The sequence below is a fragment of the Castor canadensis genome, chromosome 1 (genome assembly GCF_047511655.1).
Source record: "Castor canadensis chromosome 1, mCasCan1.hap1v2, whole genome shotgun sequence".
Lineage (NCBI taxonomy): Eukaryota > Metazoa > Chordata > Mammalia > Rodentia > Castoridae > Castor > Castor canadensis.
This window is the reverse complement of record NC_133386.1, coordinates 181,208,396-181,224,051: the sequence shown is the minus strand read 5'-3', so window position 1 is coordinate 181,224,051 and position 15,656 is coordinate 181,208,396. Positions and strand designations below refer to the sequence as shown.

The 15,656-nt window shown below is 49.0% G+C and overlaps 1 protein-coding gene across 2 annotated transcripts in view; it reads left to right on the top strand.

Moving 5' to 3' along the window:
- The first annotated feature begins 865 nt into the window (after positions 1-865).
- Syt13 (synaptotagmin 13) overlaps positions 866-15,656 on the top strand; it is a 44,459-nt gene continuing 29,668 nt past the window's right edge. Inside the window, exon 1 of one of the 2 annotated variants that reach the window (XM_020176436.2) lies at positions 866-1,153. In XM_020176436.2, the coding sequence (XP_020032025.2) occupies positions 971-1,153 (183 nt within the window). In that variant the 5' untranslated portion in view covers positions 866-970. Of the gene's footprint in view, positions 1,154-15,235; positions 15,504-15,656 lie in introns of those variants that run through there. The other variant, XM_074044670.1, reaches the window with a different exon arrangement.

Here is a 15,656-nt window from a genome sequence, read left to right as displayed (position 1 = left end):
AACATTCTATATCATGAAAAACACCAGTAACTCACTGATCTAAGACAACCTCCTGATGCCAGGAATTCTACCTTCCCCCACAATCATACTTTTATCCTCCCCATTCTGTGTGTCCTCCTAGCTGCTCTGTTTGATCTTCTCTATTCTCCAAAGACAAGCTTTTCTGCACTGGGCACTTGGATTTACAAGCACAGAGTGGGTTTGGGATGACTTACTTCCACCTGCCCAGAGTCTTCTCTAAGCCTATAAGTCATCCTCACCTATATAATGAAATAAAGGTGAGCTGCAAGTGCACTCGAACGAGTGTGTGTTGGGGGGAGAGCAGATGTAAATGATGCACATGGCCTCTTCAGGACACAGAACAGTCTCCAGGCATGTCAAGCCTGCTGCCTGTGTCTCTTTCACGCACCTCCCCCCCGCCCTCCCCCCCTCCGCCCCCGCACATCGTAGTACACATCACCCAGCTGGGGAGTTGGAAAATCTCCAGCCCTGTGTTTGCACCCAATTTTAGGGTTTCCTTCCCAGACCCAGGCAAAGAAAGAGGGCGAACAGAGGGTTAATAGTGCGATAAAGTGACAAGCTACCCAGACCTAGTCGCAGGCCTGGGTTTGATTCGTTGGCTAACACACTGCAGTCTCAGCGAGCTCCAGTACTTCCTGGGCCCAGCTGTCCCCTTAACGCAGGTAGAGCCTTAAAAATGGCCAGAGACAGCCGTAGGATTGCTTCCACCTGAAAGACCGCTTTTCCTATAGGGTGGGGGTCGGGTCACATGTTGGCGGGGAGGGATGGCTGGTTGACGTGGCTCCGGGTCAGCCTCCCTCCTCTGACGTCCTCGCAGCCTCCTCCCTCCTGGCTCCCTTCCTCCCCGCCCCTCTGGCGGCGGGAGAGCTGCTGGCTCCGGGGACAGAGAGCTGGTGGCGGCGGGCAGCTGGCGGCGGCGGGACGGAGCCCCGCGCGGGGAGCGGGCACCATGGTGCTGTCGGTGCCTGTGATCGCGCTGGGCGCCACGCTGGGCACGGCCACCAGCATCCTCGCGCTGTGCGGGGTCACCTGCCTGTGCCGCCACATGCACCCCAAGAAGGGGCTGCTGCAGCGGGACCGGGAGCCCGACCCCGAGAAGGCGAGGCCCGGCGTGCTGCGGTCCGCCCAACAGGTGAGCGCGGCTGCCCTCGGGAGCCAGGCGGGGTCCCCGGGGCTGCGGCGGGGGCGCGGGGGCGCGGGGCCTGGGACGGTTGCGATTCTGCCTTGCGAGATCGAGCTTGGCTGGGAGGTGGACAGCTGGACATGCTGAAGGGGTCGGGAAGGCCTGCGGGAATGAGGTAGGGACATGATGGAGGAGAATTGGGCGTGAGGGACTTGAGGGGGCTTGGGTAGGAATGGGGGACAGAGGGGAGTGTGCAGGGCTGGGGGAGGAGGAGGTGAGGCTGTGAGCAGAAAGGGTGCTGGGAAGGGATGTGGGAGGGGGGCCGGGAGGAGGACTGCGGGTTAGGGGAGACTGTGAGGGACCCTGGGGGAGAAGCTTTTCAATTCCGGGAATCAGGACGTAGGGTCTCCCAGAGGGAGGTGGGAGATTGTGGGGCTGGTGTAGGGTAAACACAACATAGCTGAGAAAAAAACCTGAGAGGAGGTGAGCGCCTCTAGACCCTCAATCCCCCTTCTCCCGGAGCTGTAAGACTGAGAAGCCTGGGGTCTGGAGAGGCAGCAAAATGGGGGAGGAGCCTGTAAGACCCTCCTCCACCTCAGCAGCCCTCAGCTCCAGCGTGGGGGAGGAGGGAGCTGCCACAGCCTCCCCCGATGGCTCTGAGATGTCCCTGGAGACTGGAAGGCTTTTATCCTGCACACATGAGTGGCCCCAAAGCCCCTTTGGACAGGAAGTGGGAGGAGGGTAGGGTCTGGGAGGAGATTTGGAAGGTCCCTTCTCTAAGCTGCGACTGGGATGCTTCCCAGGTGGGATGCAGATGCTCCCTGGAGAACAGAAATGTCTTGCTGGAGTGGTTTGAGGAGTAGGGGAGGACGGGCGGGGGGGGGGGGGCGGGTACGGGACACGGGACTTAAATGACCTCCTGGGACCCTCTGGAGTTTCAGATCTTGGCACTCTGGATTTTCTGGATTCGTTACAATGTTCTGAATCCACCCTCCCTTCAGCCAGTTATTCAAGAGCTCTCAGGTCCCAGGGTGTGGGGTTCTGTCCATCATTGTATGGTGAGAGTGGAAAGGAAATGGCTGCTGTCCTTGAGGCACTTAGAATCCAAGGAAAGTGACATTGACACTGGTAAAGAGGACTGCTGGGCAGCAGGCTGGCGATCTGGAATGATGGAGAAGTGGGAGTCATGGGCTCACCACTAGAGGAGGTGGGATAAGCTCCTACCCAGAAGGTGTGGCTGGCTGCCACTCTCCCACCTGGCACACTGGAGGGATCCCTGAGGGACACCTGAGGGGCACCTGAGGGACGGATGACCACTCTGTTGCTTTTCAGCAGTGGCTCTCCAGGCACTGCCCCCTACCCTTCCCAGAGAGAACCACTGTCTTGTTGATGACCAGTAGCCCACACAATGGCTGGTCATCTGTTAAAGACACACCAGACTGTGTCTCTTTCCTGCTTAAAATCCTCCACATCTCATTAGAATAAGTCACAGCAAACCATGGCATCATCACCAGGCCAGGCACTGTTCTAAGGGCCTTCACTTATTCATGCATTTAACAACACAAAGAAGGAGTTATGATGATCCAGTTTAAAAACTAGAAGTTCAGAGAGGGTAAGGGACTTGCCCAAGGCCACACAGTTGGAGAACTTTTGGAGCTCCACTCTAGCTGAGCTGGTCTAATTTTGGAGAACTTGTTAGGAGTTCCTCCCCTCCCCTCCCCTCCCCTCCCCCACATGCTGGATCAGGCAGGTGCCCACCTCTCCAGCTAAGCTCACACCAGTGTTCCCTTCTGCAGTCTCAGCCTCCCTGGTTGGGTGATGACTCTTATAAGACACCAAGCTTGTTTGTCACACAAAAGGCTTCTTCTCGCCCTTTTGGTCTCTTTCTGTGTAAATGTCGCCTTCTTGGGGAGGTTTTGCCTATTGACACAAGAAATAAATATCCCCCATTAGCCTCTTCCTCATCACTCCTTCCATATTTGATGGCACTGTTACAATTGGACATGACCTTTCCTATTCACCTACTTGCATAAAATTTGTTCCCAGTGCTTCTTTAGTGCCTGGAATCTAGTGAAGTGTCCACTAAGAAATTGTTGGTAAGTGAAGAAGACCCAGGGTGATTGTAAGTTACCTTCTCAGATGTGGCCTCACGCCATGTCTTTGCAACCCAGTGCTGGCTGTATCGAGGCACAATGAAGATTACTGATGCATGACACCTGCCCATCCACACACCCTCCCCTGGTGCTTTGGGAATCCAGCAACCTGGGCTGAATCTGTAAGTGTGAATGTGGTGACCTGGGATTTCACAGTGGCTTGCTACTGTGCTCACATTTATTCAGCCACTGCCCCAGATAAAGTAAATAGAGAAACGAACCACACAACTGATTCCAAAGGTCAAGGAGGCGGTCTGCAGGGTGGCAGCTAAGGGCTATGTGTGGCACATGCAGACAAGAAAGGCCAGAGTCAAGAAGGCTCTCCAAGAACGGGGGTTTTGTGGGGTACAGAGTTACTACCCGGGTCTCCTCATTTTACTGGCTGTGTTGCTGGAAAAAGCCCTTGGATTCCTAGACCAGTCCTGGGAATCTGATTTCTGACCCTGAATAGATAGATGAAGTTGGGGTTCATAGTGGTTCTGGAAGAACTTTGAGGTTTTCCCAGGGGTTCTTAACCCACCGAGGGGTCTTCTGGAGTCGTGATCTTAGGTAGGAAAAAAGAATCACATCTTTATTTTTATTTACCTCCAAGTGAACTTAGCATTTCCTATAAGTAGGAATATAAACAAAAAGCCATAGTGAGACTACCAATCCCTGTGACTTTGTCCCCAAGGGAATCATAGATCATTTCAGAACACACTACAGTTGTGTCATTAACGCTTGTCTCTCTAAGTTTTGGTGTTTATTAAAGTCTCTGCTACCGCCTGCTAGTTAATTCCTTAATAAAGAAGTATATACTAGCTAGCTCACAGATCGATTTTAGTAGATATTCTTTGGTAGCCAAATGTCTCTTTTACTTTTTCAAGCATTCTGAGGACATGTCCTTTGGCATCTCTAGACAGCCAAAGGATGGTAAAGCACAAAAGGTCAGGAGCCCCTGCTAAGCGTGAGGTGGCAGAGAGTGGAAGTCTCGTTCATTTGTGCTTCAGCTCTCCATTCTTTTGCTTAAATACACACTCTGGTCCTTTATCCTTCCTTCTTGGACAGGAAAATGCCTGTTCCTTCACTCACATACATCGTTTGGTGCAAAGAATCTTCCTACATGGCCCACTCCTGGTCTTGCAGGACACCTCTGTCCCCACTTCAGCTCAAGAAGCTTGGTTGCTCTGCAATGAACGGGTGGCTTGAGAGAGGCCCAGACAGGGCAGAGTGAGGGTGATTACCTCCTCCTCACTGTTTCTGAATTTATTTGCAAGCAGAAGCCTAGCTTCCTTCCCCTGAATTTCCCATTCTGCTTACCTGCACATGTCCCTCTGTGGTTTCTTGTCCTTTCAGATGACACCAGGTGCCATACACAGTCCTGTTCATTCAGATTGAGTCTCTTTCCTCCTCTAAAGAGCTTTCAAGCAAGCAGAGGCCTGCCTCCCCACCACTCAAGACCCCAAAGCCCACCACCCAGCTGGAGTTTGGACCTGTTTTCAAAAGGCTTCTGTTTTGGGGACCTGTTTTTCCCCCTGCATGTACTTACCTGGTTGTGACCTTAAGTGGATCATCTCAAATGCTTGAGAGGTCTGATGGTGGCCCTCAAAGCTAACATGCAAGGTTTTAGTGAAAAGTTGGCCCTCATCCTTGGTGGTCACACCTGGTATCCCACTGCCACATCCAAATGATAAAAATTCTATCCTCCGGAAAGAGTTGGAACACAAAAGTGTTGTTCCACGGAACCCAGGTAGGTTGATTCCAAGTTTTTACAAAATAATCTAAGTTCCAAATCCATATAGACAATATATGTAGCGCGGAATCTCCCCGCCTCCCGCACCCCCCACCCTGGTCAGGAGTGTGACCTTTACTTTTCCTGTATCTCTGACAGTGTCTGCTTTGAGGCTGGGCACGTGATAACCCTTCCCTGTGTATTCTGAATTAAATCATCATGTTATAGCTGACACTGAAGGGGAGGGAGAACTCACAAAAGTGGCCACACAGTCAAGGATCCATTCTCCTGGACTTGAAACCAGGCCAAATGTGTTTATGGTGCTGGGGGGTGGTGAGGCGTAAGGACTGGGCTGAACTGGGGCTGAATGGGGGAGTACCGGGCTTTGGTTCCTGCTCTGTCTCTTGATGTAGGTGCTACTCACACAGATGTCTTTGCTTCAGAAATTCACCCAACTCTGTGTTTATGATTTGTGTACCTTCCTGAATGTAGTCATGCAGCAGTAAGGTTCTTACTGAAAACTACCCTACTGTCCCGTAATACTTGTGAACATGAATTATTAAGAGAGTATTTTTATTACCAGGGCTGTTAGGGGAGGTGTGAGGCCTCCTCCTTTGTGTCCTGTTCAGAATGTTCCAGTGCCCCTTCTACTTCCCGCTGTTTCACCTGTGACCACATTCTGCAGCACAAAGGACTCCCCCTGGGGATCTGGGCCTCAACCCCCTCTATGGGGCCCTAGGAACCCACCACCTCCTCTCCCTATCCTGAGACCTCCAGAGCGGCACCCTCTGTCGCTTGTCTGCGTCACACCTGTAGGAGGATGGGCCGAGCACAGGTGCTGTGCCTCAGGCTGATTCGTTCCCTCATGAAAGGTTCATGAGCACACACGAGGCACAGCACACAACAGTGAGAAGCAGACTCACACGCTTCCTGTGAACACAGCAACCATTGCCACGGAGCCCGCTGTGGTACCGCACGATGGGAAACCCCTTCAAGGACATTGGCACCTGCAGCCACAGATACAACCTCCTCCAGTTGTATTTGCTGTCCTCACGTCTCCTCATCCATCGATAATCATGGAGGCCCACGAATTGCTACCTCACTCCTGAACTGAATTGGCTGGAAGATGCTGTGAGGTCTGACCTCCATGGCTTCTCAACCTTTTGTTTATTTTGTTTTACTATTTTTTTGAGATAAGATCTCATGATGTAGCCCAATCTGGCTTTGAACTCTCAATCTCCAGCCTTTGCCTTCCAAGTGCCGGGATTACAGGCATGCACCACCACATCTGACTCTGCCCTCCCTCCCTCCCTCCCTTCCTTCTTTATTGTTTGTCTTTGGCAGTGGTGGGTGTGTGGTGCTGGGGATTGAACCTAGAGCCTTCCATATGCTAAGTACAGGCTCTGCTGCTGAGCTGCACCCAGCCTGATTGACAGCCTTTTAAGGATTCATTTCTCAGCGTACTATTATCTGAGCTCTTGACTAATAGATTCCTCATTCTTATAAACAACAACAAAAGATCCATTTCCGTAGAGTAATAAATAACACTGGTAGTATACAGCTAACATTGATTTGAGTTCTTTTATATGTGCCAGTTGCTGTTCTAAGCACTTTACCCATATTAACTTTAATTCTCACAATAGCCCTGTAATATACACAAATTTATTTTTTCCACTTTACAATGAGAAAAGTGAACCACAGAGGGCTGAAGTAACTTACAGCAGAGCTGGGACTCCATAAGTGTGATTCCAGAGCCACATTTGATCACTCAGCTGAAACTTTGCAGGAAAAAACAGCCAAAATTTTCTTAGAGCCTCTCTGTTTCCCCAGATATATGCACAAGTGTCTATGAATCTGCAACTTTGCAGGTCAGTGTCACATACCTCTCCTAAGGCTAGGATCGCTTCAGTGCCTCTTCGTACTCTGGCTCCTCTGACTTCCATCACACTCCAGGCAATGGGAGAAGCCCAGGGCCCCCCAGAGAGATTTTACACGGTAAACATGTTTGGGCTGGTTGCTTAGCAATGGGAAAAGATTGTATGAATTTTCAAACAAGAAATTAGCATAGATTATTTCATTGTATGAATTTTCAAACAAGAAATTAGCATAGATTATTTCAGGGAGAAATAATCTGGAAGCACTAGGTGAAAAACTCCAAGTGGACCTCTCTGTACCCACTGGTCCCTTCCCTGGGGCAGGTCCTGATCCATCATATCCCCTTTCCTTCCCCAGTTTCTCCTCTTAGTACCACACATAGATAGCTCGGGTATGTGGCTCTTCTGTTCATGGAACTGATGGTTAAAAGCCCCTTTTGCTAACCCCTGCAGAAAACATTGCTGCATCCTTCTCAGGTGTTCAGAGTGTGGCCAGGTTACAGTCAGCCACGTGGGATGCGGGAAGAGGAATTGAGAGGCCATCAGCCACAATGGAGAAAACATCCAGAGGAGAAATCAGACAGGGGTTGAGGGGGGGGGAGGTTAAGGCAAAGGGAAAAGAAAGAGAAGAGACCAGCAGGATGAGGGGCATCGGACCCAGAAGATGAAAGGAACAAAGATGAAGACAGACTGACTATCCCCAAGTCTGTTTCAACCAACAGGAGCAATTGGAGCACGTGGACAGGAGCCCTTTCCTAGCCATGCTGATTTGATCCCAATCTCCCAGTAACCAGAAGTTACCTTACCCACACTTTACCCTACTTTTGCACCTCCAGAGTATATCTTGCTAGCAAACGTTGGAAACCCTGCTTTGAGGATGGAGAAAGACAAGTTTAACAACTAAGGAATTCATGAGTCAACACACCCTTGCGTATAAAGGACCCCATAGTAAAGAAGTAAGGTGTTCACAGAGCTCAAAAGGGGTGTATTCCTCCCTTCCTTTCGTTCCCCTCCCTCTGTCCCATCTCCCCTTCCTCCTTTGATTGTGTTTACTGAGTATATACTGTGTGCCTGGTACAGCGCCCGGGGCGTGGGAATACAGCAGTAGCTGACCCCTCTCCCATGACATACTGCCCCGTTCTAGGAACCTTGGGGGAGCCCAGAGTTAACAGAAGAAGGGCCAGTGTGGCAGGAAGAGTGGAAACCAAGAAGGAGCCCAGTACGATAAGGTTAGGAGGGAGGGAGGGAGGGAGAGCCTGGCTAGGCAAGTTCACTCACAAAAGCATCAGATATTTTTTGACACCTCTGTGAGGGCCCCTGAGCCACTGTGCCCATGGTACAAAAGTTACAGTTACCTTCCAAGCTTTTTTGTACTGAGGTGAAATTGACATGCAATCACCATTTTAAATGAATCAGAGCCATTTAGTACTTTCCATTGTTTTTCACCGGTACCTCCACCAAGCTCTAGCACATTTTTCTCACCCCAGAAGAAAACCCTGTACCCATAAAGCATCTACTTCTCCCTCCTCCCCCAGGCCCTGAACACCACCAACCTGTTTTCTGTCTGTATGGTTCTGCCTTGTTCTAGGCATTTCATATTAGTAGAGTCATGCATATGTGATCTCTGGTGTGTGGCTTCTTACACGTAGGTTCATCCCCATCACAGCAGGTACTGGCATGCCTTGTTCTTATGGTTGAAAAACTTCCCATTGAATACACACCTCATGTCCTTTGCCCTTTCATGGGTCAGGGACATTTGGACAGATACTATCTTGGCTATTGTGAGTCCTGCTGCTATGCACATTTCTGTATTATGGTTGTTTGAGTTCCTGTTTTCATTTCTTTTGCCTAGGGGTGGAATTCCCAGGTCACACGGGCACTCCAGTTACCTCTTGGAGGGATGGGCAGACTGCCTTCCACGAGGTTGCACCACTTTCCTTCCATAGGAGGGTTTAGTTCCCTCCACTTCTCACCATCAGTTATTATTTTCCTTCTTCTGGTTATGAACATCCTAGTGGATATGAAGTGTACCTTGTTGTGGTATTTTATAAGCTTTTAATAATGAAAAATTCAAACTCTCATGTAAAATTTTATTCTTATTCATCTATTCTGATTGACATTCCTGAGATATTTAAGAAGTATTTACTGAAATGCTTAGCAAGTAATTAGTGTGCAAACAAAAAATAACGTAGGATGTAAAAACTTACATAGTAACTAAATAATTGCTAATAATAATAAATAATAATAATAATAATAATCATATATGGTAGTCTCTGTATGAGGTGGGATTTTTTTCTGTTGTAATTAACACACGATAGTTGTATTTATGGGTACTATTGCACCCATAAATCCTACTGTTGCAGGATATTTCAGCAGGGAATAGGGACACCAAGGCTTTTCAGGAAGCAATATTTATTAGCGGGCCAGCAGTGGCTCAGTTGATTCAAAGGGGCCTCACCTTATATACCTCTGCAAGCAGGTTACAGAAGCAAGAAACCAGGTTTAACCCACATATGGTTGTATGCAGCTCTATTGGCTATTTTGCCCCCAGTGCTATGTGACCTTCTTCATGTTCAGATTTTTTAAGTTTTATCTTCCTGCTATGCCATCTCCTCCCCACTGCTACATTATCAGAACACAGACTTGCTTGCTTCTTTTCTGGCCCTCTTCCCTGCTACAGTACAATATGATGTTTTGATACACACAGCAGTCGTGGAATGATCAAATAAGCACAATTTAACATATCTACCACCTCATACACTTATTTTTTTGTGGTGAGAGCATAAAGCAGTCTTCTAGGCCAGGCGTGGTTGTGCATGTCTATTTCAGCACTTCGGAGGCTGAAGCAGGAGGTCATGAATTTGAGCCACCCTGGGCTGCCTAGTGAGACCTTATCTCAAAAATAAATAAATACAAATAAAATCTCTTCTATTTCTGTAGTATGCAAATACATTGTGTTAGCCAGTCGCCCTACTGTGCAATGGTGCTCAGAACTTACTCCTCCTGTCCAACTGTAACTTGTGCCCATTGAGCACTTCTTCCCGTCCTCCTTTCCCACCCCAGCCTCTGTCACCGCTTGTCTGCTCCCTGCTTCTGTGAAATTTTCTAGAGTCCATTGATGAGTGAGCTCATGTGATACTTGTCTGTGTCTACCTTTTTTCTCCTAACATAACGACCTCCAGATCCATCCGTGTGGCCACTAACAACAGGGCTTCATTGACTTCATGTCTAACGGGGTTCTGTTGTGCGTTTAGTCCTCATTTTCATCAGCCACTGTTGGGCAGGGAGGTTGTCCCCATGTCTTGGCCATCGTGTACATGCAGAGTCCCCATGGGAGGGAGGCAGAGCTCTCTTTACCGTGCTGATTTCTCTCCTGCAGATGTGCCGGGAGATGGGGTGGCCGGAGCACATGGTAGCTTGATTGTTTACTTTTTGAGGAACCGCATGAAGTAATGGCTACGACTTACATTCCTACATCTCCACATCCTCATCAGCACTTGTTACTTTTGTCTTTTTAAAAACAGCCATTCTGCCTGGAGTGAGAAGCTCGCTCTGAGTGGTTTTGATTTGCATTTCTCTGACGATCATCAATATTGAACGTTTGCTCACCCACCATTGGACATTCCTAGGGCTTCTTTTAAGAAATGTCTTTTCAAATCTTTTGTCCATTTTGAAATAAGCTTGTTTAGTTTTTTGCCATTGAGTTTACACTCTTATTTCAAAAAATAGTCATTAGTCACTGACAAGTTTTTAACAATCACTGGCTGTCTATATTGAATGCTTGTCTGGTTATCTTGAACATGGAGTCTTGAGAACCACTTGCCCGGGCTGGCCTCGAGCCTCCATACTCCCAATCTCAGCGTCCCAAGTAGCTAGGATGATAGGCATGAGCTATCACGCCTATCCCTGGGCACTTCTGACACAGCATTGCAGGGTACTCAGCAGTACCTTAGGAAGCCGATTGGGGCTTGGGGTGGGCTTGGAACGCCCTGTGATTTTCCCTTTAGCACAGTGGAGTGCTGGCTGCCTTCTGAACCTTACCACCCAGCACTTCCAGGAGCATGTTAAAGTCAGGAAGCAGGAGCACTGGCGTGTATGAGTATAAACGAGAGAAAAGGCAGAAACGCCTGTGGGAATTCTGTGAAATTGAGTCTGAGTCCATCTGGCACAGACCCAAGGGCACTGTCATGCGTTTCATTGACTTCCTCCACCCTCGCTTCCTCTCATTAAATCCTAGGTATATTTTTCCTTCTTGGAACCTGAGCCAGGCTTAGCAGCTAGAGAGAAGCGAGGAGGAGGACTGAATGATTGAATGACTGAATGAACAGGGACTGGATGGGCTGGTGAATGAGGAGAAGGGATCATGGGGCGCCACCTCTGCTCGCAGCAGTGAGAGTCGCAGGTGCAGGGAGGCTGAAGGGCTGGGCTTGCTGGAGGAGCTCCGCTTCTAGAGAAGCACGGAGAGTGGGCAGCTTCGCTCCTTACTGGTTTCCTTCCGCCCACCTGATCACCTTTGGAGAGAATCATTTGCAAAGTCAATGAGACACCCATGGAGCCCACATTTTGCTGGAAAAGCATAGGCCATAGTTTGGCCTTGCTGCTGAGTTGCCTTTAGGGAGGTGTAGATGTATTGAGATAGGAGAAGCAAAGACTTTGCTTTTCCAATAGAATTAAGAAGAGTGTTCTGGAAGGGATGGCATTTGAAGAGGAAGGTACAGTTTGGGGACAGCAGTTTGGTGGGGCAGTGAGAAGGGCTGAGGGGGACAGCTGCAAGGTTGACTGTCCTCCTTCCCCTAGCTCTTGGTGTCTTCTGCAGCCTCCTCCTTTCTCATGGCAAGTTGCCCAGGGTTGTCAAATACACTTCTGTTTCCAGCAGTGGCCTCACCTAGAAGGAAGGCGTGGCTCTCGGAGAGCAAGGCAAGGAAGGTGGTAATGTTGCCTTCAGGGGAAATATCAACCTGATTTGCAGGGCTTTGTCCTCACAGTTGTGCAAATATGTGTCATCTAATGAGTGTGACCCTATCAGCACAAATGGACAAGCCTCACAACTGTCACCCTTTGTGGGGCACCAGCAGTACAAAAACGCATAGAGATATGGGATGAAAAGGAATAAGGGGGGATTAGGGATGATGGTTATTGGTGCCACCTCTCCCCTTGGCTTTGGATACACACTGGCATTGGTGCCAGGTTTCAGTCACTAAGGCTGCTGCTATGGTTTAGGCATGGCTTAGGTGTGAACCCCAAGGGTTCACTGCCCCAAGAAGGGATTAAGGTAGTTCTCATGGAATCCCAGGTTAGTTCGCATGAGAGAATCATTATAGAGGAGCAAGCCTGACCCCCTAAATCATTGTCTGGCTTCCTGTCTTGCCATGTACAGCTCCCCACTGCAACTCCATCTGCCGTGGGGACTCTCACCAGGCCAGAGCCATGCTGCTTGGATTTTCGGCCTCCCAAACTGAAAGCTAAATAAGTCTCTATGCTTTATACATTATCCAGTCTCAGGTACTTTCTTTTAGTAATGGAAAGTGGACTAATATGCTACTCACAAAAGGAAACTGACTTGTAGAATGAAGACACCTTTTTTGTGATCGAGATGCTGAGCTATGATAGGAAGTAAATGAGTCTTTAAAATCCAGATTTGAATTCAGACTCCACTATTTTCTAGCTAAATGTCCTTGGCTGTGCTGAGTCTCACTTTCCTTGTCAATTAACAAGGCTAGCAACAAGGTTCTCTAAGGCAACGTTGAAGCCAAAATGGGAGAGCAATAAAGAAAGCACCCAGAAGCCTCAGTGCCTGGCTACCATTCCAAGTACATTTTGGGTTTCTCTGAATTGGTTTCTTATTTATCCAAACGACAACTTGTCTGTGTGTCCATCACGTAGGAGGAGAGAATGCATTAAAAGTCTTCCAGATGTGAGAGACGAAATGCTCTGTCAGTGTGGGAAGGGTGTATTTCACTTCTAGGGTATGCATTCATGCGATAGATATTTCTTGACCACCTACTGTGTTCAAGGCACTGACTAAGCACTGCAGACACTGCAGGGACAAGGCACCAACACTCCAACATTGTGCAGTTCAGATTCCAGGGGGAGAGAGGTTCACCCCACAGTCACACGTAAACGTGAGTTCAAGACTGTGGTGGGTGTGGCGAGCGAACCTTGGACCTCCCCAGGAAGTGGCCACAGAGCTCTGCTGATTGTTAAAACCCTTTGGTATATTTAATGCTTAGGGAGGGGGGTGTGGCTCAGTGGTAGGGCACTTGCCTAGCATGTAAGAAGCGCTAGGCTCCATCCCCAGCACTGCAAAGATGAAAATGCATGTGTACATCTACCTACTATATATTTACAACTGCACTAATATATCATGTAAGTAACAAAGCACACACCATCTAGAGCTTTTAAAACAAGGTAAAAATAAATTGTAAAATTAAGTTGCTATTTTCTTCTCATACCCCAAATGGATTATCCTGCACACCTCTGTGGCAGAGGATGTTTGTCTAGAATATTTGGAATATTCTAGAAAGAGGGCATGTGCAAAGGCCCTGTGGAAAGAAAAATATATTATTTAGGAGGGACCGAAGGCCAAAGTGAGAGCACAGGAGGGAGTGGTAAGCTAGAGGTGGGTTAGGGCAGGGCCACTGTAAGTACTGGGGTCTCCCTCATAGGAGCAGTGGGAACTGCTGAATGGTCACAAGTAAGGTATGATCTGGTTGGATTTGGGTTGTGGAGATCTGGCTGTTGTGTGGAAAACAGATTGGACAGAAAGACCTGGAAAAAGCTGTGGGAGAGACAAGGGTGGCCAGCCTAGGTGGTGACAGGGACTTGGAGAGATGTGTAGAGAACAGATTGGCTTTGCCTATGGGTCCTTTGGCAAGGGAGAGAGGCTAGAGATGACCACTGAGGTTTTACTTATCCACTGGATGAGGGTGGTATTTAGTGAGACAGGAACCCTCAGAGAAGAAGAGGCCATGTGTCCACTTTTGTGCAGGCCGTCTCCATGAAGACACAATTGGGCCTGTGGCTCTGAACTTGCAAGACCAGGTCTAGGGTGGAGGTGGGCCTTGGGGGGGTCTTCTGCAGATGGTAGCATCCATAGCCAGGAGCATGGCCGAGACCACCTGGGAAGAGAGCAGTGAGCAGGCAGACAGTGGGAGAAGAAGTCTTAGGGGACCAACATTTAATGACCGTGTAGTGAGTCTATGCAGCTACAAGCAGGGGTGGTAAGAGAAGAGAGAGGGAATATAATATCAAAAACAACAGTGACTGAAGAAAAAAGCTTCCTACAGGGAAGAGAATCATGAACTTGAAAGACTGCAGCTGAAAAGTCAAGGAAGATGAGACTGATAGCTAGGAAGACAAAGTCATCGGTGACCTTGGAGACCAGAAGTGACCTTCTGTGGGTTGACATGGCCATCTGGGAATGGGTTTTGGAGTGGATGACAAGTAAGCCATAAGGATGGCAGCGGGCACAGGTGATTTTCTTCAGAAGTTTGACTACAAAGGGATGGGGAGGGTTAGTGCAGGAGTAAGCAGAAGACAAAGAGTCAAAGGAATTTGAGCACATTTCAAGACTGATGGGAAGGAACCAGTGGATAGAGAAAGAGGAATGCTCAGGATGGAGGGAGAGAGAGATTAAAAAGAGTGAAGTTGTAGCTCCTGTGGGTGCCGGGAGGGAGGGAGAGGCAGGTGTGCATAGCTCCTTTCAGGGGGCTGGCAGTTGTCCGTGTCTGGGAGCAGGGATGCTAAGACACCTCCACACTCCTGGCTCCTTTTTATCTATGGAGAAAGTCTGCCCAAGTAGAGAAATTCCAAAACGTGGGCTGGGGAGGAGAGTTTGGGAAAACAATAGGATTACCGTGCAGGACACAGAGTCTATTTGAGGAAGGCCATGGTGACATCAGCATGGATCCCTCTGCCCTGTTGAGTGACTCCAGCGGGATGCAGGCATCAACACTTCAGCCAAGTGGTACCAGGGTAAGGATGGGGCATGAGAGTGCCTTTAGACTCCAAAAAGATGTTGAAATGAGGGATCACGGGATTGAACTGGGAAAGCTGGGAGGTGAAGAAAGCAAGGTGGTTTTAGTGACAGAGGGGCATGGCCAGCTGGCTGGATGAGGGGAGGGGATGGCTGGAGGGTGTGATGCTCTGTGGGTGCCCTGAGAGCATGATACCACAGGGTCAAATGTGGCAGACCATCCTCAAGTTCACTGCGGAGGAGGTGGGGCCAAAGGCTGGGGCAGGTTGGGGTGAACACGTGACGGACTTAGGTAATATTGGGAGGAGCACGCTATGTGCAGAGTAGTCCATAGTCCGGAAGCTCACAGTCCATGCTCCGTGCATGTTTCTGGAATTACTCTTTGCCTTAGGAAATTTCCAGACTTCTTCTGAAGAGGGAGCACTGAGATCTGGAGTCCCAGAAACCCTTGGTGGCATCCAGCAGGGGCGATTGCAGCCAGCCACTGGGTGCCTGGCTATATTGGTGGCTTAGAGTCTGGAAAAGTGGATTGAGACCACTGCTGGGGACCCAGGCAGCATTCACAGCTCCACAGATTGCCCTGGGAAAGGCCCATTAGGACCACGGCCTCCTCAGGAGCACTGAAGTGAGGCTCCGGCTGTGACTGGTATGTCTGGAAAGAAACCCAACTCTGGGGCTCTGACAGGCCACCTTGGGGGGCTGTATTAATTGCAACAGTAAATGAAATGCTAATTGGGCTAATAAATAGTATGAATAACTAAATTGCCATCAAATAACTATGGCAGCGTGATGACTTCAT